General features: G+C 45.8%; 1 protein-coding gene across 2 annotated transcripts in view; it reads left to right on the top strand.

The window, feature by feature from the left end:
- Positions 1-25,978, top strand: part of ACVR2B (activin A receptor type 2B) — a 413,701-nt gene that overhangs the window by 150,544 nt on the left and 237,179 nt on the right. For both annotated transcript variants that reach the window (XM_086941456.1, XM_086941457.1), the window contains exon 2: positions 10,654-10,861. In XM_086941456.1, the coding sequence (XP_086797582.1) occupies positions 10,654-10,861 (208 nt within the window). The remainder of the gene's footprint in view (positions 1-10,653; positions 10,862-25,978) is intronic.

The raw sequence follows: 25,978 nt of genomic DNA, 5'->3' as shown, positions 1-25,978 counted from the left end.
GTTCGCAATTGCTGTTTGCGTGCTCGGCGGAAAATATCTTGTGAACACACATTTGGGAACGCGAGCAAGCAAAAAATTTCGCAAACTTGCGGAAGGCAGAATTTTGGGCAATTGGGAAATAAAAAAAAAGGGTTGTTGCTCTGGCAATCGAAAGAGGAGTCATAGTTTAGGTAAGGGTGCCTTACACTCGGGTAGGAGTAGGGTCGCCACCCGACCTGTTATCTACTGAACACTGGTACTTTAATGTCCTGTCTTTCATAAAAATCAAGCAAACTCACCTAAAGCCAGTATGTTTGCCTTTAATCTGTATATACTTCAAACAGTAAATATAAATAGTAAGCAAATTTAAATGTGTTATAGGGCTGCGTTAGTGATTTCGGACTTACAATTAAAGTAAATAAAGGCAATAAAGTAGTTTTACAAAGGAACACTTAGGATTGTGCTTTAAGTCCTATTTAGTATAATGTCCGGGCTTTTGCAGACTCTCAAAACAACAAATGGCCGGTATTTTTTCCTGTGATGGTGGCAACCCTAGGTAGGACCCGAAAACAAAATGTATACTTGGGTCTTTGAACTCACTTGATAACCACCCAGTTAAGTAAAGAAATCGGATGTGGCTGAAGTTTTCAGTTAAACGCCAATGTCGATGGTTTAACAATGATAAACTGTGCTCATGCTCCATCAGGGCGTCCTAAAATGACCTCTACGGCACGAACAGCTCTCGAAAGTTGTTGCTCTCATGCCCGCTGAGCAGCACTGGAGTCGCTCCCCCACCCCCCGTCTGTCATGTGATTGACAGGAGCAGCTGTATGATCCCCGCCTGTGAAGGAGGGCCTTGTGCGGCGTGTGGTGCATTCTACGGATTGTCTGACGGCCCTTGCGTGACGAACCGTGCTGCGTACTCGTAAATTCACTCGAGCAGCTCGTGAAGCCTTGGAAAAGAAACTGGCAGAGAATGGAGAGAGCACACGCCCTGCCGTTGCACGCTTTCCTGAGTGGCCTGCCTCTGTGCAGAGGACTATGCTCCAAGTTCTGATTTCACTCCACTTTGTGAACCTGCGTTAATGGGTCGTTGTATGTTTGATCAACAAAAAAATGCATCAGTTTCTACAGTTTGAACTCTTGCGAATTTAATAGTGGCAACTCAGATTGGCAAGTGTGCACCACCTACTTTGGGATGGCAATTTTACTCCCCCCCCCCCCCCCCCTCCCCCCCCCTCAGTTGCGCAATTGCATTATTCCGATGCATGCTTTACTGGTGGTTTCTTTGTTGACGTATTTGTTACACTACTATGTAAAGCGTGGCCTATACCGTTCAGATTATGGAAACATGCAAAAATGAGCACCGTTTATAGTTTGGCGGGATTTGCACACATATTTATTAAGGCCCAGCTTTAACATAGCCTGTATTCAAGAGCATTCGCCGCTCTGCTATGGGCTGTCATCTTCCTCACCGTAGGCTCTTCGAAAGCTGTAGGGCAGGGGTCTCCAACCTTTTCTGTACTGAGAGCTACTGGAGGCGGAGCACCACGGCAACCTCTTCGACAAACCAGAATGTGTTGTGACCTTCCAATCGAATTTGTAGAACCTTCTTTCCTGGTTCTGTTAAAGAAATAAAAAGATGAATGACCAACCCCTCCCCCCAAGTCACGTGAGTTGATTTAAATAAAAATAGCTTCTGCATGGTAAAGCCTTTTGAGATTGACAAGGTTAGGAGGCAGGTCATTAGCGTCATAGCATGTTACCATAGTGATGTGCGTCTGCGGTACTTCCTGAGACTATCGCTGCCTTAGTGCAACCCTCATGAGGTTTTCTCATCAGCCTGGTGTTCGTTCACACAAACGTATTGTTCGGGGGTCATTTATGCATGGCCACGTTAAGCAGATTTGAGGTCTCCACTTTTCTTGCGTGTTTTTTTTTTCTCTTCGATGTGTTATTGATGTCTGAAAACGCGTGACCGGTTCCATGACTTCTGCTCCAAAGTGGAAATATTTAATCGTCGAAATCTGAGGAAAAACTGAAAAAAATAGATTTATTATAATTTTTTTCATTTGTTTAAAATCATGAATCTTTAGGCTGCCGTTGAAAGTGCAAGTCATGAATGTGATCGAGTGTAGCTGCGTAGAATAGCAAGTAGGAGGCGGGCGAGAGATGGGGCTGAAATTGTGATGGTTGGATGATACTGAGGTGTTTGCTAGCTTACTCTAGGGTATTCCAAGGTCAAACAAGTATCTCTTTGGCAGCCTTCCTAAGCTTGGATGTCAGGGCACAGACAACCTGGGTACCCTGCGATCCAGAAGACTTGTCTTTTGACCATAGGTGTAATGACTCAGGAGGCCATGGCATGGGCCACCAAGATAGTGGGTGAAAAAGGGAGGATGAAGGAGTTTGGGTTATTCAGTGCACTGCTTCCATTTCCAATTTAGAATTGGACGCTAAAACCAACTGCAACTTAATTTCCAAGTCCGTAAAACACAGCGTACATTCGTCGGTCGGAATATATTCCTTTTTCTTCCTACGTAGTTAATGGCGATTATTCTGAATTACATATACTAGTGTAAGAGGATAAACTGTGGATCTGCAGCAACACACCCTTTTGTGTCTTTTGCATAAAATGGTGACCCTAATGCAATCTTGGTGTATTTTTCCAAAGAATAGAAATATTTGTTTTCTGACTAACACTCCAGTCAGTAATGGTGAGCGAAGGGCATACATCACTCGAAGGCATTGTGTTCATGCCATATCAAGCGGCTCATCTCTTGGCAGCCGCCCAAGAATTATTGACATTCATGCAAGTGAGGAAATTGAATAAGCTATTCATTATGAATTCAATCGCTGAGTTGATCACTCCAGTGGAATGAAAGGATTTTTAAGCTACAGCAACAAGTGTGACTTACATCTCTCAAAACATTAAACAAAATCTCAATGATGAAGTCTGTTAAAATTTAAGTAAACAGTGCTTTGTTGTAAAACAATGCATGATTCGAGTTTTCACTTGTGACAAAGAAGCGGTTGCATTGCCTCCTAGGTTATGTGCACTGGTACTTGGAAGTTGTCCCTTCTACTGAAAGGCCTGTACGCAGCACTAGTTTCGATGCCTCTTCCATGAGTTGTACGCTCTATATAAATGCAATTACAATACTTGTGCACCGCTGGTACTCTCTGTTCTACGTTCTTCGAGTGGTAGGCAAGTCAGCTTGACTGCATTGGGAATCTTCTGCTTCCAGTTGTACCAATCTTACCAGTTTTCTCATATTTCTTGTGCCTTCTCAAAGTAGTCCTTTTCAATGCTTCCCCTGCAAAGCTTCTGAGAGGCATTTAAACATGCTTTGAGTTCAGGACTAATTTAATATTCCAACTCTAGTGTTTGAATATTTGGGTATGGATATTTTTGGGTGCCCTTGGCATGATGCCGCCTAGGAGTTAAAAGATATGGTGTTGTTAATGTGCACCGCAACTGCATGCTTTGTAGAGCCTGCTGTTGCTGCTGTGTGGTAGCTTTAATGATAGGGTGTCCAGGATGGATAGCTTCAACTCACGAAACTCGAGCCATGGTCAGATTTCTCTTAGATGTTTTGGATATGATCGTGTACTGTTAAATTTACTGCATCCTTAGTGGGTGGGTCACCTTTAAGTACTGCACCACACAAACCTCTGCCCAGGAAGTTCATTGAGAAAGATACATTCCGTCAACAGACTCGCTGGTTTCTGCTTGCCAAAGTCACGTGTTATTGGCCCCAGCATCTAACTGATCTGAAAGGTTTTCAGTCTATTGGTTAGGATGTGGAATTCTCTTCTGAAACCTAAATTACAAGGAACCCATTGATGGTGGAATAAGACGACGTGACAGGTGTTCAGACTGGAGGAACTGCCTCAGCTGAAAGGAATCTTACCCTTTGCAGCTCAGTGCGGAAAAATGCAATTCAACCTTGAGCTTTACAAATCTTAGTGTGAAATGTGTCTCCATTCCTCAATGCAGGTTTGAGATACTGCCTCCTAATTTCTTTACCCCCGCCTTCAGTACCGATTCTGCTGCGTTTACTGCAGGAGTATAGATTTGCGACATGATCCAAAGTCTGCCGCGTAATTTGCAATTTTCCCAAAAAAGTTGTCTCTAGCAAAAACGGATCACGAGTTCCTGGACCCCTATAAACCCCGTGAGCAGACCTACAAAAAGGGCCCAAAAAGCCTTAAAACACCCACGCAAGATCTTAACACAAACACGAAGGAAGTAAACTTCTTGTATACTATGTCTTATTTCTCTCCCTTTTTCTCTATCTTTTTCCTTTTCACCCATTCTTATTTTCTTAGTGGGACAGTGGATAGGGGACAGCCAAGCTTTTATACTGTGTAACTGCATCTTCGACAAAAACAGCCAGTTTGGGCTGCCACCCTGTAACGACAAAGCGTTGAGGTCTATATGCGTAAAATCAATAAAAATTTGTTGAAATAAAAAAAAGTTACTAAAAACAGGCACCAGTTGCCGCACTGTGGAAGCTCTTCGCAAAAGTTTACAGGTTACATTTCATTTGTTAATTGTTGTATTTAAGTGTTAAACTGTTGCTAATGAGGTGGAACTTTGGCCCAGACAGTGCTGTGTAAAAAAATAATGCAGTAATACTGTTTATAGAATGTGCTGCATTATGCTACATAATTTGTTTTTTCTTGCTGCATTTAGTCAACCATTTGGTCTTCCCCTGTTGCAAATTTCAGTGGCCCTGCCCAAAGTCTAACCCCCAATACAGTATCGGCATCACCCACACGATGTCAACCAGCAAATAAACATCTGGTCAGTAGAACTGTTGCAGAGCATTTTTCTCTGTTGCTCTCTTTATCAATGAAGCTGCTTTACAGTTTCTGCAGACTATCACCGCCCCAAGAAAACTCACATTTCTTTATTCACTTATTTGGAATTTGCATTTCATCCTTGACGTTTGCCATGGTTGGGACGTATGGTTTGACTAACTTTGCCTTCATAAAGCTTCATGTATAATTTGTCAGTTTGTTTTCGTCGGTGTGAGTAGTAGTGAACTAGTCGTGGTCAGTAGAGTCTGAACGAACCCCGGATAATGGTATTCATCAGCCCCCACAATGCCTCAGCTCCAGGCTTCTAAGAATAACTTGGGGTCTCACACTTAATTGGTTTTTAATTATTTACTAATTAGGTCTTGGATTGCTTTCTTGATGAAAGGAAATCATATAGCGCTTATTCAGGTGATCTGAACTGCAAAGTAAAAAAAAATGAAAAGCCAAAGTGGTCGGCATGCACAACATGTGCTTGCGCATGTGCACACAGTGACCATTGCGAAATTGTTACAGTTCCAAGATGTCAGCCATGCGCTCACTTGCAGATGTCGTAAAACATGCACACGCATGTCTTGTACCACGCTGTAGCGACCATGCATAGAAAAAGTTAACAGGTTGGCTTTTGCCTCTAAAGTGAATGTAGACCCTTGCTTAGACACATCTGGAGCCATTTTATCTTCTTACAAGTCTAAAATAATGGTAGAAATTGTGAATTCGGTTGTCCGTTTCCTGTAGACTGTCCTGTGTTTTTGTATACAACAGTTAATCAGTGTTTATCCAGTCGGTGCTGCCTGGGTTATAGTTTAAAACTCAAGAGCAAACACAAATGAAAGAAAAGACACTTTATATAAACATTTTAAAAAGCTGGATTATGCAATCCCCATCCAACAACAGCAACAAATAACCGTAAATATATACATTGAAAGTATCTGTCTTCACTGGGTTTTGCATACACTTATATGTACACTATAACACTTGCTATGGTGGTAAGAGTACAGCACATTAACAGATGCCACACATGCTTCCATCCACATGTCAGCCAGTGTGCCTAGCAACCTAGAAAATGGCCATTGACCTCACAGCTTTATCACCAAAGTCCTCTTCACGCAGATCAGTATAAACAACCAGGTGAATATAGTAATAGAAGACAATCGCTTAACTAAGCACCGTAAGTTGAACCAGACTCCTGTCTGTGGTGGAGACCCAGCCAGGATGCTGAAAGCACTAGAAGGTCCTACCAGTGGCAGTGTGCGTTGTGTATCCAATACCTAACCTAACTTCACCCACATTATCCCTGAAATGCGGACACGCTGTTGGTGACTAGGTGGGACATGCAGGCATCTTGTTCAATGACTGGTCAGTCCCCAAACTCTTCATTTGATTCTGCCTTGTGTTGCCTTTGAATCTCTTTTCATGTCATCCCCGTAGGATTGGAAATACCACTCTGCAGAAGTGCTTCTGAAGCCGACGTAGGATTTGCATGATACTCGGCTACCATTGTCGAACTTGATGCTCTTAAGTCGTTAACATTTCATATCACAGGTGGTTCTACTTTGCGCCGGGTCTTTCACAGTCAAATGAGGCTAATGTTCAAAGTGTCGAGTAACTCTTTATTGTCTGATCAGTTCTTGCTTTAAGCTCTTAGCGGCAGTTTGATGCTCAGCTTCAATCTTTCTTTTTATAATTGCATAAAGGCTGCAGCACTTTGTGGCTAATAGAGGTTCCTTTACAACTCCACAGGAACACCTAGTAACAGCCTGTCCTGCTGCACCCTATATTTGCTTCGTGGATTTGCGCCGCCATTGATGAAGATTAAACTCTCTGTGCCGCGTCGCTGAATAAATCTTAAATTATTGTAAAAAAAAAAATAATTGGGGTGAGCCAGGCAAAATAAGAGTCACCCGCCCGCCGTTATTCAAGATTATCCGTGCTGCAAACTGTAGCACCTAAAAACTGCAAATGAATCCCATCTGATTAGCCACTGTCTGAAGAGCCATCTGTCCAGGTAGCCTGCGGTATGTCCCTAGCGTTATGTGCAGTGCTGAGTGCCTGCATGCTTTGTGCTCACTTGCAGGCAGTGCAGCCGGCATTATAAAAAAATGAAACTTGTAGCACTCCGTGCTGCTTAAAAAAAAAAAGACATACCATGTCCGCGCCATGGATTTGTGTCTGCAACAACATTAAGGAAATAGTGCTCACCAACTGTAAATAAACCAATTGAGTAACAACACATGTAAGAGGGGTTTGTCCTTAAGGGGAGATTCCAATAGAAGAGAAGGCGTAACTAAAGAGGAACAAGGAAGGACTACTAAGCAAATAAACCAATGAAATATGAGCAATTCCAAAAGACACTCAAATGAGCCAATAAAATACATGGGCGGAGTTTAAAGCCCATATCTTTAATACTTACAAAAAGGGGTGGTGAGGGACAGAGTCTCTGAATTAAACAGAATACTCTCACCCAGTCAAGAGATCAGGGCTAGATCCAACACCGTTTTTTAGCTCACTGCACCATCCCAGTTTCAGAACCTGGCTGTATGCAAATTAGTCTGTTCCTGTCCCAGTGCATGATGGGAACAGGGCAAACCAAACTACAAAAGCTAATTCTTACACTGGGAAGGAAACAAGCTACCGGGGACCGGTTTCTGGCATTTCAGCCGTCTTCGGCCCGGCTTGCTTGAATCCTGATGGTGCAATGAGCAAGGGACTCACATCTGAGAATACCCTTCCACGCTTAGGGTGGACAAAAATATTTACAAAAAGGGGTGGTGATAATACAGCATGTCTCAAAGAGACAGCGCAAGCACTGCCTAGGTGAAAACCTAACCAGCATTTGCAATGCAATAGGTCTCGCATTATGAAAGTTTGAGCTATTGGTATTGTAAATGACACATTTATTATTTATGTGTTGGTTTTGAAAATAGCGAAATTAATAGCTTTGTTATTTACAATGCCAATAGTTTTAACTTTCACAAACGTGACACCTATAGCATTTGTAATGCAATATGTGTTGTTTACATGACTTAGATGTATTAATATTACAAATAACAATGGCTTTTATTTTTTTAATAATTAATACTTAAAATTTATTGTAATGTATAATGGCAATAGCTTAAACTTTTGTAAATAACTTTTGGGAAGATTATGTTCTGTGTATTTTAATGTGAAAAAAGTCCAAGAACAGAAGTGAAATATTAACATCTTTTTGTGACATTTGTAATAAAGCCTGAAACATTGAGAGAACATATTAGAACCAATTGTTGTTGAATGGTTGCACAGTGATGCTGTGGCCTTCAGTGGTGCTGAGTGATGCTGTGGCCTTCAGTGGTGCTGAGGGATGCTGTGGCCTTCAGTGGTGCTGAGTGATGCTGTGGCCTTCAGTGGTGCTGAGGGATGCTGTGGCCTTTAGTGGCGTTGAGTGATGCTGTGGCGTTGAGGGGTGCTGTGGCGTTGAGGGGTGCTGTGGCGTTGAGGGGTGCTGTGGCGTTGAGGGGTGCTGTGGCGTTGAGGGGTGCTGCTGTGGCGTTGAGGGGTGCTGCTGTGGCGTTGAGTGCTGCAATGCAGTAGGTCTCGCAATTATGCGGGTTTGAGCTATTGCATTGTAAATGACAATGCCTTTTTGTTTTTGTTTGTAAAACATAAATAAAAGGCATTGGCATTTACAATGGCAATAGCTTAAACTTGCGTAAATGTGAGACCTATTGCATTGCAAATGCTTGTTTGAAGGTTTTGCCTTGTGTGGCCGTATTGTAGGAGTGCTAACAGCTGTGGGGACGATGGGCAGTCACGGGAAGCACGAGGGGAGGAGAACCTGGCAGGGAAGGGTGGTTTAAATTTACAGATGTAGCAGTGCGGCGAGGTGCTGTTGGATGCCGCTCAAACACTAACAAATTTTTGTAAAAAGCTGGCTCCACTAAACAAGCAATGAGCGGAACTAAATAAATAATTAAAAGCGGGCGCCATGCTAAATATAAAACGTACACAACTAAATAGTTAAAAGCGGGCAGAAGTGAAAGGGGAGAAGAACCTGGCAGGGAAGGGGGGGTTTGAATTTACAGATGCAGCAGTGCGGAGAGGGGATCTTGAATGGCGCCAGAACAAAAGTGGAGTGAGAAATAAGGACGGAATGGGGCGGAGAGGAGGGAATGGAAAGGTTGGGGGCGGGGAAGCTGACGAGGAGGTGCGGAGGGGCAGCAAGGCGCTTGGGCGAGCGCGGTTCTTTGAGGCATGACGGCCTGAAGGAAGGCGATACAATGTGGAAAGAGGTTCAGGGGGAGAGTGTAACAAGAGCTAACATCTGGCTCTGCCAGTGGAAAACTACCTGCCGGCCCAAATCTAAATGAGGCGGGCAGAGGGTATGCCATCGCAATTGGAATGGAGTACCTCTGGAGCGCTCTGACACCTTCGGGTAATGTTCGCGCTATATAAAATCGCTTTAAATAAATATCCTGTTCGCAAGACTCTTAATCCAGCCCCAGCAGTGAAATTATATAACTCACAATTTGAGTCAAAAGAAAAAATAAGCTGTAGAGTGAGAAATAGTCATCTAACAGCTGTAGAGTTAATGTACGGGGCACCGGGTGTACTGCGAGAGCACCCTCACGCAGCGCCATTCACGCCGGTGGAACTGTGCGCGGCGCCACCAGCTCTGGATCACCAGGGCCACCTCGTTCTTCTTGTGAGACTGGCAGTGAGGCTGCGGCGAGCTGGGAGAGACTTGGAGAGAGAACTGGGGTGAGGGTGAAGGGAGACGAAGGCAAGAGAGGGCGGACCGCATGGAACAGAGAGAAGAGAACGGGGGAGACAAAGCGGAAAAAGAATGAGAAGGAAAAAAGAGTGATTTAGCAATAAAATGAAACAAACAAAAAACACAGGTAAGAGAAGCACAAGGGAGAGACCCCGCGAGAAACAAATGGCGAAAGGCAGATGAGTCCCAAGTTAGAGGGGAAAGTGTTGGTAGGAAGGGAAATATGGAAAACATGGAAAGGTGAAGATGGAGAAATGAAGGGCAGAAGTTACAGGGGCAGGAGAAAGAAAGGTTAAATATATAATGAGGTGATGTGATACAGGCAAGAGGTAACCATAAGAGCGAAACAAGTCGGATGGGAGTTTGGGGCAGAGGAGTGAGCGAGTGGGAGGGAACGAGCATATGGGGTGTGAGTGAGGCCAAGCGCACGCTGGCCAAGCGTCGCGCTTCAAGAGCCTAGTGGTGTTCGAGGCTTACTTGCAAGTCAGATGGGGGTGGGGGGGCAGGGGAGCGAGCGCGTGGGAGGGAACGAGCATATGGGGTGTGAGTGAGGCCAAGCGCGCGCTGGCGAAGCGTCACGCTTCAATAGATCACATGCATTGGGAGGAATCCGCTTCAAATCTGCTGGTTCAAGAGTGTTGTTTCCCCTACAATATGTCAGAGCTATAAATAGCTCGACCTAAAAAGGGTTCACTAGACTTCCATTTTGCTGGTAAGATATCAGAAGAAGGGGGCAGGGGCGGGCTCACTCACCAGGACCCCAGTGCCAGTTCACCTGCTGCACTAGTGGTAGTTACGCCGTTGCTTGTTATGTTTTTTTGATTTAGTATAGAGTACTGCAGACACATTAAGCATTTCTGTCTCTGAATGAATACATTGTAGCCCAGAAAAATTATAGCTTGTATCCAGGATTACCATCTAGTGTTTGCTGTTCAGCTACTGGATTATATTCATGGCGGTTTTGGATAATAAATGTTTCTTATAACTTTTATTGTTTATTATTTATAGTCTATTACTGCAACTAGTCTGCATTGGTAAGAGGCTATTTTAGATTCCTAACCATACATTTACTTAAACGTTTGACTTGTCTGTTCATGCAGGTTCTGGACATGGGGAGGTGGAAATCCGAGAATGCTTATATTACAATGCCAACTGGGAGCTGGAGAAGACCAATCAAAGTGGCATTGAGAGTTGTGAAGTAGAAAAGAATAAGCGGCTGCATTGTTATGCTTCTTGGAGAAATAATTCTGGCTTTATCGAGCTAGTGAAGAAAGGCTGCTGGTTAGATGACTTTAATTGCTATGACCGGTAAGTGTTTCTCCAGGCCCATTAATGCATTTTATTGCAGGAATGCGTGAAAATTAGTAAAAGAGTACTTTAAATGCAAATGCTGCTTCTTTCCAAGTTTGATGATGTAAGCAACTGATTTGCATGGATCCACTGTATTTCCAGCTGATGGAAGGTATGTGCCAATATGTGGCCAAGCCAAAAATTCCCTACCTACCCTTACCCTCTTTTGCTACCTGTCATAAGATGTTGCCTTATGTGGACTGCCATAGGCCCTCTGAAAATGCACACCATGGCTCCCTAATGTACCCTGTAAAGTCCTCCACCGCCCCCCACCCTTTTCACCTGCCAAGCTGTCACCTGATGTCACCTGCCGAGGCCCCTAATTGATGTTTCCTGCCACGGTCCTACCTCCTTGACGTTGCCAATCACTCCCTCGATGTTGCCTGCCACTGCCCCCCCCCCTCCCCTCCCCCCCCGGTCACCTACCCTAAATGCCCCGTCATGCCACTTTATCCAGCCCTCACAGTTTTTACCTTGCCTGCCTGGCTAACCTATGGTTTAGTTTGCACTCTCTCTGCTTTTGCCCAGCTTATCTTCCCTATCTGATTTTCCTTGGTTCCGGTGCCCCCTCGATCTGCTTTCGCCAGGATCTACCACCTCCTTCTGATTTTGCCTCTTTCAGCTGACCACATCAGGTTTTTTCCTGGGTCAGCCGCTTACCCTATCTGGCGAGCCAGACACCCACTCACATCTGGTGTTGCCTGGCCCACTCCCATCCATCTGGTGGTGTTGCCATGCTTGCCTTGCCCCTCCCTCTGGTGTCACTAGGCCCGGCTTCTCCTCACCGCTCTGGACTCACCTGACTGGGCTGACGCACTCCTGGTGTTACCTGTTTCAGCTGCCCCCAAACACCTTTTTATGCATTTTCTGGCCCAATCTGTCGACTTACTCTTGGTGTGGCTGGCCTGCTCACCCCCGCTGTTGCCTGGCCTGCCCTTGCTTCGCCTTGCATAACAGAGCCCCCACTCTGTTGCTTTGCTCAGCAGCCTGCACTTTGTGTCACCTGACATGGCTGACTCTCCCCTCCCCTTTCGGTGTCAATTGGCTAGGCCAGCTCCCCTCTGTTGTAGCTTGAACGGGTCTGCTCCCCTGGTCTGCTGTTGCCTGGCCAGAAAGGTCCCCTCTGGTGACAGCTGGCAAAACTGTCCCAGTCTGGTGTCCTCTTGCCTAGCTGACAAGTCTGATGTTGCCTAGCCTGGGCACCTCACCCCCACTGGGTTGCCTGGCTGACAGACCCTTTCTGGTGTTACCTGAATTGATAGTCTCTCTCCTTGTGTTGATTGCCTCCGTCCCCATCTGGTGTTGCCACTCCTCTGGCATTGCATGGCCTCACTGCAGCTACCTTTAGTGTTGCCTAGCCAGTTAGGTCCCCTAAAATGTCATTTGGCCAGTTGACTACCCCCTAGTTTGCTGGTATCACCAGGCTCACCCAACACCCAGTGTTGCTGGGCTCACCTAGCCCCACCTCACTGGTGTTGGGGAGTACGGCTGCCCCCCAGCTGGTGTTGCCGGCACCCTCCTACCCACCTTCCCATTTCCTCCAATCAGACTGGTATCGCTGTGTTTGGCTGACCCACCTCCGGTGTTACGGGGCTCGGGTAAACCACCTCCTGTTTTGTCTTGCCTATCCCCCTCTGTTATCAACTGGTTTGATTGGTCTCCCACCTGGGGTTGCCTGCACTAACCCCATTCAGCATAGCATGACCAGTTGACCCCTTCCCTTTGCACCTGACCATTCCTCTGGTGTGCGTGGCTCGGCCAACTACTCCTCTGACGTTGCATGGACGACTCTCCTCTCCCGTCTCCTGGTAACGGACTCTTTTTTTTTGTTGTCAACCTGGCTCCTTGACCCATACTGCAGCATGATAGTTATGCATGGTCTGGCTCTGTACTTCCGCTAGATGCACCAACCCTTCCCCTTCCCCATCACCTGCACTGGTCACCATGAGTATCTTCGCACTTGTGGTGTGACCTGGCTCTACCAGTCCCTCCTGTGATGTATTCTTGTCCAGAAGCTCTACCTTCTGGAGTCGCCTGGCCATGTGAACCAACCTGTGTGGCATGGTCAAATGAGGTCCGCTAGTGTCCCCAGGTCTGGCTGATTGTCCCCTCTTTTGGTGTTACTTGGCCTGGCAGACACCCTGCTCTGATGATGGTTGGCGTGGGTAGTCTGGCTCCAGCCTGCACCACTGTGGTGTCGTCTGGAGCTCAGCCAGCCCCGCTGTGGTGTTGTCTGGCTTGGCATCTCTTCCTGTGCTGCACGGTATTGCTGACTGTCCTAGCATCTACCCTTCTATATACCACCTGTCCACCACCCACCCCAGTTCATTTGACTGTCCTGCCCGCCTCACCTTTCTCTGGCCCTGTGAAGTCACCTGCTCCACAACACCCCTTATATGGTCGACAGGCTGACATTTTTACGTTTGAGGGTGCCGATCAGGATGCTGAATCCCTACATAAAGCACTTTTATACCTAGATTTTCTGAACCGCTGCTTGAAGGGAAAGGGGTTTTAGTGTACACCAGCAATACCACTGTTCTTCTACTTTAACAAGACCGCGCCCAATTAATATTTATTCTTAAAGTTGGTGCATTTCCTGATTTAAACGAAATTGAAATGCCAAATTGTAACGTAATCCCTAAGCTCCCAAACACAAACTAATTTCAACAGGATGTCTCCTTAAAGGTCTGTGTTGCTTGCTTCACATCCCATTGTCCACTATAGGCACTTGATGCAACCTCTAATTTTGTAGGTAATACTGTGAGCGTGTATTATTTAGTATGCGCTGATCAAAGCCTCAGTTTCGAACCGTTGAGTGTGGTGTCCGTTCTTACTGGGGACGTGGTGTTCAACTGTGAGAAATTGCTTTCTGCCAGAGTGAAACATTTGTTTTGTTAGTGTATTAGCATGTTTTTTGTACAACTAAGTCAATGTAAACATTGAGTGCTTTACTGCTCTCTACCACTATACCGAGGGTGCATTACTGCGAACTGTGTAATATGGACCAATATTGCATCTAGAGATCCTGGTAACTGTGAGGATTAGGGTGTATTATATGGTATGGCTGGTTAGCCTTACCGTGGAATATACTCGCAGAAACTGTCATGAGTCCAGTGCGCCTAGTTTAGCAAACTTAAGCTCAACCTTGGGTAGCTATATCTTCGAGCAGCAAGGATTGCACAAAGTAACTTAGTGTAAAGCATTTAAAAATACCAAGAAACTAAATAAGAAATCCACACACCCCGAGAGAAACACAGAACCAATTTATAAAAATGTATTATATTTTAATTAATGTTTAGAGTCCTTTATGATTAAAATCCACCGAATGGTTCCAGGAAGATTTTCAAAGGTTTTATCACTTTTTAATTCAACCGCAAACAATCAGTGGTCAATCCCGTTTGTAAACATTTGGGAAGTTTGTAAAAGTTAGTTTGGCTACTCTGACCCAGCTTGAGTGGCAAATCCAACAAGGAGAAATGTCTGGAGGCCAAATGAGGTAGATTTAGACAGTTGTCTTGCCACCAGAGCAGTTTCCAGTCCTTTTCCAGCCTTTATGACACAACAGCTATAAACTATAATGGAGTGGTCCTGATGGTATAAGATTAAAAAGATGCTCAAGGATGTTACGGTGCGGTTGACGGGGGTGCCTTTGTGGTCATTCCTCTGTCCACATGTGGCAGGTGACTTTGGCCACTGAGGTCGGGGTCCCTCGAAGTCCTCTTAGTCTGTAGAAGGTCATCTGTGGCTGGGTTACCAGTCTCCGTAAAAACCGCAGCCCTTGCAAAATCATTTAGAGGGGGCTAGTGTCCTTTTTAGGTGACCAATCTGGACTTTGACTGCACTCCCAGGTCCACCTGTCTCTAATGTAACTTTTGGCCATCGATGATCAGTCTTTTGGGGCTAAAATTGTAAGAGGTGGGAGGTGCACAGCTTGGTGGTTGGTATATTACGGTGAGAATTTGAGCTGGTTTTAGGGTGCTCTCAAGGGTGGTGCAAACCGTCCATGCACCAGATTTTAAGAAGCTGAGTTGTGTATACAGAAAGCCTTCTGATACATCCCCTGTTAAGGCACACCAATGGCGTTCATAGAAATGATTCGCAGGAGGGTTGGTTGAAAGATTCAAAGTTTTTAACGTTTTAATGACATTTTGTTCATGCTGATATTCACAACATATCAGTTACGATGCAAATTCATTAAGTTGATGCAAAAGTTAGTCCCAATGCATTTCGGGCGTGAGTGCCCTTGATCACGGAGTCTGAAGAGGAAGAGAATAAAGCGTGATAAGTAACTGTGTTAATGGAAAAACGTGGGGGTTGGGTTTTAAGCGTGAACTGAGTGAAGGGTTGTACTCTGTTAAATAACTCGGCTCGAGTGCGCTAGTGCGGCGGATTTAATACGTGAAGGAAGGGTGGTGTGGGATTCTAACGCGTGTGTGTGACACAATACGGGTAGTATGTGTCAATTACGAAGGTAACGGCAGAAGGCGAGGAGATTCTGGAAACTTACTTCATGCTACGAGTAGCGTGCCTGGTGGTTCAATCCTTTCGCGGGTCGTTGACGTGAATGTGAGTGAGTCTAGTATACATGCAGTGGCTAGCGGGCGCGTTTACGTGTTGGAAGAAATTAATGAGGGACTAGGTGCAGGGGGTGTAAAGGAGGTTAGGGTGGCAGCCATTTGTAAAAGGCAGTGAGATGTTAGTGAGAACGGTGAGAACATAGCGGAGCGATGTAAACAATGTCATGGATTAAATGTAAAGTTACAAGTAACAACTGAATTCGCTACGGTCATTTAAGCCAAAAGGCTTAAGGGTCTGCAAGCGGTAAATCCACTCAAGTTCACGTTTCAATAGTAGCTTGTGGAGGTCAATTCCTTCTTTCTTAGTGACGGTTTCCAAGATGACAAATTTCAACTGGGCGATGGTATGCCGGGATTCAAGAAAGTGCATGGCTACACTGGATTTTTCAAGTTTGAGTCTTATGTTTGATTTGTGCTCGTTTAAGCGGGTCTTGATTTTACGTTCGGTTTTTCCAATGTATAGTTTCCCGCAGGGACATTTTAGGGCGTAAATCAGATTCATCGAGTCGCATGTTGCATCCACTTGCAATTGAATTTTGTGGCCTTTCATAGGGTGTTGTATTGAATTTCCCTTGATGATGTTGTTGCAATGGTTGCAATTAAAGCACGGTTGAGTGCCTCGGTGTTGTACTGTGGTGTCACTGGGTTTGCTTAAAATCTCCTGTAGATTTTTACTTCTTGTGTGGGCAAATATGGGGGGATTTTGGAAAATGCCCTGAAAATCTGGCTCCATCTGCAGTATAGGCCAATGCCTGTGTATGATCTTTTTATAGATATGGCTGACGGTGGAGTATTTGGAGACTAGAATCTTCTTTCTCCTTGTGACTTTTTAGTAGGCTGTCTTTTCTTGGTATCTGTTGGACTCGGGTTCGTGCTTCTTGCAGTATGTTTTCCGGGTACCCTCGGTTACGAAATCTTTCGTGCATTTCGTTGATGCGTGTGTCAAATATGGACTCGTCTGATACAATACGTTTGACTCGCAACATCTGCGAGTAAGGTAAATGTTTCTTCAGAGAACCCTGATGAAAACTTGAAAAATGTAAAGTGTTGTTGCGGTCTGTGCTTTTTCTATGCAAATCTGTCACTAGGCCTTGTGGTGAAGTTTTGATATGAACATCCAAAAAAGAGATGCTGGTATCACTTATTTGCCAAGTGAGCTTGATCCGTGAGTCTTTGGTGTTGATTTCCCATGGCGATGGGAAACTGCGCTGCCCCTACGTACGCCAACGTATATATGGAGAATTTCGAGAAACAGCACATATACACTGACCGGCGTTTCCAAGATAAATCTAAGATGTACGTCCGCTACATCGACGACCTGTTTTTCCTATGGTCAGACACTAAAGACACACTTGAAAACTTCCTATCAGAAATCAACACCAAAGACTCACGGATCAAGCTCACTTGGCAAATAAGTGATACCAGCATCTCTTTTTTGGATGTTCATATCAAAACTTCACCACAAGGCCTAGTGACAGATTTGCATAGAAAAAGCACAGACCGCAACAACACTTTACATTTTTCAAGTTTTCATCAGGGTTCTCTGAAGAAACATTTACCTTACTCGCAGATGTTGCGAGTCAAACGTATTGTATCAGACGAGTCCATATTTGACACACGCATCAACGAAATGCACGAAAGATTTCGTAACCGAGGGTACCCGGAAAACATACTGCAAGAAGCACGAACCCGAGTCCAACAGATACCAAGAAAAGACAGCCTACTAAAAAGTCACAAGGAGAAAGAAGATCGCATGGTTCTAGTCTCCAAATACTCCACTGTCAGCCATATCTATAAAAAGATCATACACAGGCATTGGCCTATACTGCAGATGGAGCCAGATTTTCAGGGCATTTTCCAAAATCCCCCCATATTTGCCCACACAAGAAGTAAAAATCTACAGGAGATTTTAAGCAAACCCAGTGACACCACAGTACAACACCAAGGCACTCAACCGTGCTTTAATTGCAACCATTGCAACAACATCATCAAGGGAAATTCAATACAACACCCTATGAAAGGCCACAAAATTCAATTGCAAGTGGATGCAACATGCGACTCGATGAATCTGATTTACGCCCTAAAATGTCCCTGCGGGAAACTATACGTTGGAAAAACCGAACGTAAAATCAAGACCCGCTTAAACGAGCACAAATCAAACATAAGACTCAAACTTGAAAAATCCAGTGTAGCCATGCACTTTCTTGAATCCCGGCATACCATCGCCCAGTTGAAATTTGTCATCTTGGAAACCGTCACTAAGAAAGAAGGAATTGACCTCCACAAGCTACTATTGAAACGTGAACTTGAGTGGATTTACCGCTTGCAGACCCTTAAGCCTTTTGGCTTAAATGACCGTAGCGAATTCAGTTGTTACTTGTAACTTTACATTTAATCCATGACATTGTTTACATGGCTCCGCTATGTTCTCACCGTTCTCACTAACATCTCACTGCCTTTTACAAATGGCTGCCACCCTAACCTCCTTTACACCCCCTGCACCTAGTCCCTCATTAATTTCTACCAACACGTAAACGCGCCCGCTAGCCACTGCATGTATACTACAGACTCACTCACATTCACGTCAACGACCCGCGAAAGGATTGAACCACCAGGCACGCTACTCGTAGCATGAAGTAAGTTTCCAGAATCTCCTCGCCTTCTGCCGTTACCTTCGTAATTGACACATACTACCCGTATTGTGTCACACACACGCGTTAGAATCCCACACCACCCTTCCTTCACGTATTAAATCCGCCGCACTAGCGCACTCGAGCCGAGTTATTTAACAGAGCACAACCCTTCACTCAGTTCACGCTTAAAACCCAACCCCCACGTTTTTCCATTAACACAGTTACTTATCACGCTTTATTCTCTTCCTCTTCAGACTCCGTGATCAAGGGCACTCACGCCCGAAATGCATTGGGACTAACTTTTGCATCAACTTAATGAATTTGCATCGTAACTGATATGTTGTGAATATCAGCATGAACAAAATGTCATTAAAACGTTAAAAACTTTGAATCTTTCAACCAACCCTCCTGCGAATCATTTCTATGAACGCCATTGGTGTGCCTTAACAGGGGATGTATCAGAAGGCTTTCTGTATACACAACTCAGTCTTTTGGGGCTCCCAGCTGCAGCTAGTGGCAAATCTTCTGTGAGGGCTAGCCAGTTGCTGGTGTGGGCTACTTGGTCTGTGGCGACTCCAGTGTGAGTTCCCGTTCGTCATTCCACAGTTACTTAGAGTCACTCCTTTGGTCTGAGGCACGAGTTTTCTCCAAGCCAGGAGCTACCGGCATAGTCCTCTCTTCGCTAGCTCTAGATACAGCGGGTTCGGTCCAGCAGACAGTGCAGCCTTTCAGTACAGTTCTTGGGGCAGCAAGGCAGTCCTTTGGTCCTTCTTCTAGTTCCGATGTGATGTGAGGTGGAGTGTCAGGCGTGCCATATTTATTCCCAGAAAATGCTGTTAGGGGGAATGAAGCAGTAACTAGACAATGGGCTACCAGGTTACCTCCATCTTGGTGACAACTTTCCGGCTATATGTGGCATCTATCAATCCCAGAGTGCATTATTCTGTCCCCTCTCGATGTCTTTACTCTTCCTCACACGACTCCCCAGGCGGGCAGAATGCTATCTGTTGGCCAGATCCTGTGTGAGGCCACTGGACAACCGGGTCATAGAGTGGCAACTTTCTGAAATTTGCATTTCTGTAATAATGGTATTAAATTCGACCTGGTCGTCAGCATTAATTTGATACCGTACAGTACCCAGCTAGGTAGCCAATTCATTTCTTTTTTTTTGGTATTTTTATTTGTAATTGATACAGAATCATGTTACAAGGAGACAATACATACATTACAATTTATCAATGACCACATCCCGTCTTACATATCAAGTAAGTGGTTGGCGGCAGTACATGTCTGAAATATTTTTTATATAAATCACAACTTGGTAACTAATAGAATAACATACACATATATTAACGGCAGCAGTCCATGCAGCTTCTCTCTGGGGTCTGGGTCTCACATCCCCCTTTCCTTCCATGAGGGGTTGCACGTGGGTGGGGGGAGTAAGAATTCTAGAAAAGGACACATTTTAAATATATACTGGGGAGCAGGGCCCAAGCGCTCTACTATATACAATACCCCCCGCCCCCTTGCTTTACACTCAAATGTTCTGAGTCACCATACTATCGGTCCGGTCTGTTCCTAGGGATGTACCGCTCTTCTGAACACAGTAAGCGCCGTTGGGGCCGTATGCTGGCAGGGTCAAGTCAGACAGGTTTGCCAGGATGGTGCCCCATATTTCTAAGTTACGGTCCACATTCTCGTTTGTGTGCTCTGCTCATAGCTGTTTCTCTTCTGCCATGCCCCATTCGAGCATGTTTGACAACCATTTATCTACTCTGGGCGTTATTCTTCAACCAATGAATGGCCACCCGTCTTTTTGCTAGGATCAGCCCCAGAACCGTGAATCTGTGATTCCCTTTGACTCCACGCTTGAGAGTGGGGAATAACCCCAGTAGGCAGTGGTTGACCAATATCACTGCGTGAATCTGTGTCCTAACCAACTGACTCCAGAATTCCTTAATGTTTACTGCAATTCCACGTCTTATGTGAAAATTATGCTGGGGCAGTCCCTCACCTAGGCCACACCTCTGATGTGCTCCTTTAATTCTATGTAACCACTCTGGGGGGGGGGGGAAGGTAATATAGGCATGGTGCAAGTAATAAAACTGTGTGGGCTTGACCCTTGCATTGCTAGCCACCTCCCGAACCTGGGCATGTGCTCTCTTCCAGGCTCTCACCTGTTTCGGCTCTCCGTAATGTTAATTGGGCAATCCCCTTTAACAGCCTTGTAGATGCGAGAGGTCAGACCCCTTAGTCAACCCGGAGTCCAAAAGCACCAGCAAAGTCTGCGACTCTTCAGGAGATTCAACCCAAATTTCTCGAAATGATCAAGATATTTTGGCATATTGCAAAAAGTGCCACTGCCGAAGGTCAATGGTAATCTGTGCCTCCTCTAATGTGAGAAAGATGTTGTTAAGGTCCCAACCGTCAGAGCAGCAGAAGTCTGGCATAAGGTGCCCATCGTTGCACTCAGACAACTGTCTGATTCCAGGCCACTGTCACCTGTCTGACTACAAAGGGGTGACCACCCTGGACACCTGCTCCCAACATGAGGCAATGTGGCGGATCCGCATCCACCCCCCATGTTCCAGGAGTTTCTTCTCCATGTTGGGGCCATCCACGCACCGTTGTGGTGCACACTGTATAAGCCCTGTGAGGTAATATAGTTCCATGTATGGTACTCCCAGGCCCCTTAGTTAAGAGTCAAATTTTAAGATAACCAGTTTCTCTGCTCAGTTTACTGGCCCACACGAGTGACACCAGGAGGCTGTTGAGTGTAGCAAACGTGGATTTTGGAATATCATACATGGCATTCTGGAGGGCATGCAGACAACAGGGTAATCTAATCATCTTGCTCAATGTGACTCTGCCCATCACAGATTAGGCCCGCCGAACCTAGAAGCGGATCGATTCCTCCAGCACCGCGAAGTCTCTACCCATGTTTAGGTAATAGTGGGTCTCGGGGGCATGAACTCTCTATATCGCCAAGTACCTGAAATGCAATTCTCCCATCCAGCCTCCGTAGCTGGGAGCTTTGTCTAATGCACGGCCACCATAGCGGCTATAGGGAACAGAACAGTGTTTTGCCTATTGACCTCACGGCCAGATACCCTGCCGAACTCGGACATAATCTGTAGCAGTATTGCAATCGATCTCTGAGTGTATACGTAGAAGAGGGCATCAGAAGCCTTTAAGGAGACTACATGGTTGACCTCTCCCACTAATTTGCTCCACTCAACCATATCACGGCGAAGCCAGATCGCCAAGGGCTCCATCACCAAAGCAAAAAGGAGTGGTGACACGGGGCATCCCTGCCTAGTGCCCCACTTAATGGGGAAGCAATCTGATATCACACGCCTTGTTCCACTGGTGCAGTATTCAACAGTTTGATCCAGGACAGGAACACTGGACCTGGGCCCATCCGGCAGAAGACTTCCCAAAGTTTTTACCAATTGGAGGTATGCCTTTTCGATGTCTATGGCTATCAACGCTGCCTTTAGTTCCCCTTCAGCAACCATATGATGGGACAATGTCCTTTGATATGGGTCCCTCTACCCTGGATAAAGCTGCATTGATCTTCACGTACCAGTTGGGTAACCTCCACCCGTAACCTGTTTGCAAAGGTCTTTGCCAGCATTTTTGTGTTAACCCAAGCACAGAGAGGGGGGTCTATAAGAGCTTGGGTCTGAGTGGGTTTTTTTCGTTTTAGGAAGCATAATGATTTGTGCCTCACGCATAGTTCGCGGAAGTATGCTACAAGCGCGTGCCTCCTAAAGCGTTTCCCGTAAATGGGCAATCAGTAGCTCAAAGTATGTTTGATAGTGTTCCACTGGGAGTCCATCTGGAGCTGGTGCTTTACATCTAGCCATTTCCCAGACTTTCTTCTTGAATGCTTTGACTAGGATTTCCCTCTCCAGTTACCCAGGCTGCTCCGCTGTAAGTCCAGGAAGGGGTATGTGATGTAGTATTATCGGAGGTTTGGCCACCCTCGACCTCCCCATAAACAGTCGCCAGGTGGTCTCGTAGGAGGATATTAATTGCGGCTTGTGACCCCACCATAGTGCCATCCCATAGTTTAAGAGAAACGATAACTGGTGGCGGACTTTCCCTTTTCCATAGCCATGCTAGAAGGCATCCAGACCGGTCCCACTCCCGATGAGGTAGTCCCTCCGAACCATAGGTCCAGTCAGTCAGACATCTCTCCCACCGTTCTCTAGGCTGTCAATAGCTCCCTTCCCACGATGGGGGCATCTCGCTGAATGTTTGTGAGGTGTAGTTCTTCCTAGTAACGTTTTCTCTAAACTGCACCTAGTGTCACTAATACGTGACAGGCATTCTACTCGGGTCACTACTTTGAGTGCCCCACTGGGCTCCCCTGCTCTCTGCTGAGGACCAGTTGGTGTAAAAATAGTTGACTGCCACTTCTCAAAGCTCCATGTGGAATTTGGTATCACTCAGTACCTCTGGGAGTTAACACCACAACGGCACCCTGGGTCTCTCTGAACCCCCCTCCCCCACTCCAGGAGCTCCATGACATGATCCGAGAGAAACCTGTTCAATATCTGAACATCTGTTATGTCTGCGGCGAGGTAGTCTGTCACTAAGAATCTATCAAGGCAACTTTGTAATATGGCTGTAATAGGCTGTGGTTCCCAAACTGTGCGCCGCGGCACCCCGGTGCTCCGCTGTGAGATGCCAGGGGCGCCGTGCGCACAATGTGGGAAACTGCAGTTTGTGTCAGCTGTAGTAAAAATTACGTGTTCCCCTGTCCCCCCTGCATAATCTGGGAACATGGTGTGGCCCGAAAGTACTGGCGCGATACGTGCGTACGCATACGCGTCTGACGTACATGCTTCCACAGGGATAGTGTAGTCTCTATTTTATATGTGCCGTTTCAGTTGCGTTCTTGCTGGCCGCCGTGCCTCGTGGAAGCCTCTCCTTCACATGATTTAAGGTTAGTAGTTAATGTTACATTAGTACTAGGGCCGTTGGTGTGGAAATTGCCATGGGAAGGATTCCTGTGTGGTCAGTTTTCTTTACTTCTTTGCCTGCTTTCACCTCAGTTTTACACTTATCACCAGCGTTATTTTAACTGTAAATTTTACAGGAAAAATAATGCTGGTGATACGAGTGTAAAACGGAGGTTGGGCCGAAGATCGGCAGGCGTTTGAATAATAATTTTACTCCAACAAGCATTGGAAATGCAATAGGTCTCGCATTAGAAAAGTTGGAGCTATTGGTGTTGTAAATGACAAATATTTATTTATGTTTTGTTTTTTAAAATAGCTAAATTGATAGCTTTGTCATTTACAATGCCAATAGTTATAACTTTCGCGAATGTGACACCTATAGCATTTGTAATGCAACATGTTTTGTATGTACGTGACTTAGATGGCAGCTCTGGTCGTTAGGCCACATCTCTAGAGAGATGTACGAAGTACTGAGGAAGACAAGATAAACTGCACTTCAATAATGATGTCGAAATTAAGTTAGAACCTCTTTGATCGTGTTACTGCAAAATTGTGAAAATTATGAGACTCTAGTTCAGAACAGTTCGAATTTAGCTGTAGGACAAGGCAACCCAAGAAGTGCCAGTTGTTGTGGTGGTGAGTGATGCTGTGGCGTTCAGTGATGCTGTGGTAGCGCATAGTGATGGTGTGGGTGGGTGTGTGTGGGGGTATGGGGGTGGGGGTGTGGGTGTGTTGGGTGTGTGTGGGGTGTGTGTGTGTGTGGGGAGGGTATGTGGGGGGTGAGTGGGGTTGTGTGTGGTTGTGTGTGTGTGTGGGGTTGTGTGTGTGGGGTTGTGTGTGTGTGTGTGGGGTTGTGTGTGTGTGGGGTTGTGTGTGTGTGGGGTTGTGTGTGTGTGTGGGGTTGTGTGTGTGTGGGGTTGTGTGTGTGGGGGTTGTGTGTGGGGTGGTTTGTGTGGTGTGTGTGTGGGGAATTGTGTGTGTGCTGGTCTGTTTGTTTTTTGTTGTGTGTGCTGTTGTGTGTGTGTGGGTGGTGTGTGGTGTGTGTGTGGTGTGTGTATGTGTGGTGTTTTATGTGTGGTGTTTTGTGTGTGTGGTGTTTTCTGTGTGTTTAGTTGTGCGTGTGTGTGGGTTTGTGTTTGTCTTTTGAGTTGTGTGTGTGTGTTTTGTGTTTTGGATTGTGTGTTGTGTGTGTGCGCAATTTATTCGCTACTGTGGCTCGATTTTAAAGATGGGTAAACAAACACTAGGAGCATGCGAAAAACAACAAACGTCAAATAAATTAATGTACAAAAACATTGTACAAATACTTCACAGTGGCACTTTATTTTGGCATTTCACTACAACATTTATCTATTCTATGAGAAAGAGATAGAAAGGCTATAGATGATGTCAGTAGTAGGCAGAAGAAAGAGGAAAAACAAAAAGTTGGAAGAGGGCAGATGAAACAGGTAGTGATGGTAGCGTCAGGAGGCAGAGGAGGGGGCAGTGAATTTAGGATGAAGAGGCGTAGGAAAAAGGGGAAAGGTAGATGGAAACAAACAAGAGGGAGGCTCTGACAGAGGTAGTAGTGCCTTGTTGTTTTCCCCAGAGTTCAGCTTTGGCTCAATACTCGCTATGTTATTGAAGAGTATCAGTAAAATGTTAGCTCCTGCTGAGCCTCAAATGGAAAAGGATTATCACTGCAGAGTCAGAATGTCAGAGGAAGGAGGAGCAGGTCACTGAAGGAAGTGTTTGCACTGCAAGAGGGTACCTCCCCCATTACGCATGAATATAGCTTCAGGAAGAATTCTGGAGACAGAGCGATCATGACGAAGTGGTACCTACAGCATCATCATTGCAGCTGCCCACACGCACAAACTACGTCTTGAACCACAACCAAATATCTCAGCAACAAGTGATACAAACAAGTGATGCTGTGGCGTTAAGTGATGCTGTTGTAGCGCATAGTGATGTTGTGGTGCCCCTGAGTGATGCTGTAGTGGTGCTGAGTGGTGCTGTGGTGTAAGTGTGCACTGCCGGCTGGTGGTGTGTGTGCCTGGTGGAAGCGTGCACTGATGGCTGGTGGTGTGTGTGCCTGGTGAAAGCGTGCACTGACGCTGGTGGTGTGTGCCTGGTGAAAGCGTGCACCGACGGCTGGTGGTGTGTGTGTGACTGGTGAAAGCGTGCACTGATGTGGTTGTGCGTGTGGTTGTATGTTGTATGGCGTACGTGAAACTTAAAGTACGGCCGGCCGGCCTTAAAAAAATAATTAGGGGAGGAGAAACCCTTTGATGTGGTGTCACAGCCTGGCGGCCGCGAAAAAATGCAATTAGGAGAGGGGAGAGTGATGAGGAGAGTGGTGTTGAGAGGGGAGAGTGGTGGTGAGAGGGGAGAGGGGAGAGTGGTGAGAGGGGAGGAGAGAGTCAGGCCTGGAGAGAGTGAGGAGAGGGGTGAGAGAGGAAAGCACAAAAACTTGTCCTAAAAGTATGTTGGATTAAACCATCCTTTAAGAATTCAGCAGTTTATCAGGTCACATGGTAATTATTTGGAATATACGCTACTCTGCGGCTGCCCAATGGCCACGTCACTCACCTGCAATGTGTTGATGCAGCAGGGCCAATTAAGAGAGGGGAGGTGTGCGGGGAGAGAGAGTGGGGAGGGGGCAGAGAGGAGCGGGAAGAGCTGCTCTCGGCAGGCTGGGGAACAGATGGTAATGCCCTAGCATGTTGTGAAACATGCCACTTTGTACTTGATTAAAGGAACATCTAGACCGTAGTACTGCAGGTCATTAATAAAACCTGCGATTCTGCATACTGTGTAAGCAAGCACAAATGCTCAGGATGGGGCTAAAGAAGCTGTACAATCCGACATATGGCTCAAGGATCTTCCAGACACACATTCCTGCCTGTGCCTAGT

The sequence above is a fragment of the Lissotriton vulgaris genome, chromosome 10, assembly GCF_964263255.1.
Source record: "Lissotriton vulgaris chromosome 10, aLisVul1.2, whole genome shotgun sequence".
NCBI classification, from domain to species: Eukaryota; Metazoa; Chordata; class Amphibia; order Caudata; family Salamandridae; genus Lissotriton; species Lissotriton vulgaris.
Note: the sequence above shows the minus strand (reverse complement) of the source record. Positions and strands in the feature narration are given on the sequence as shown.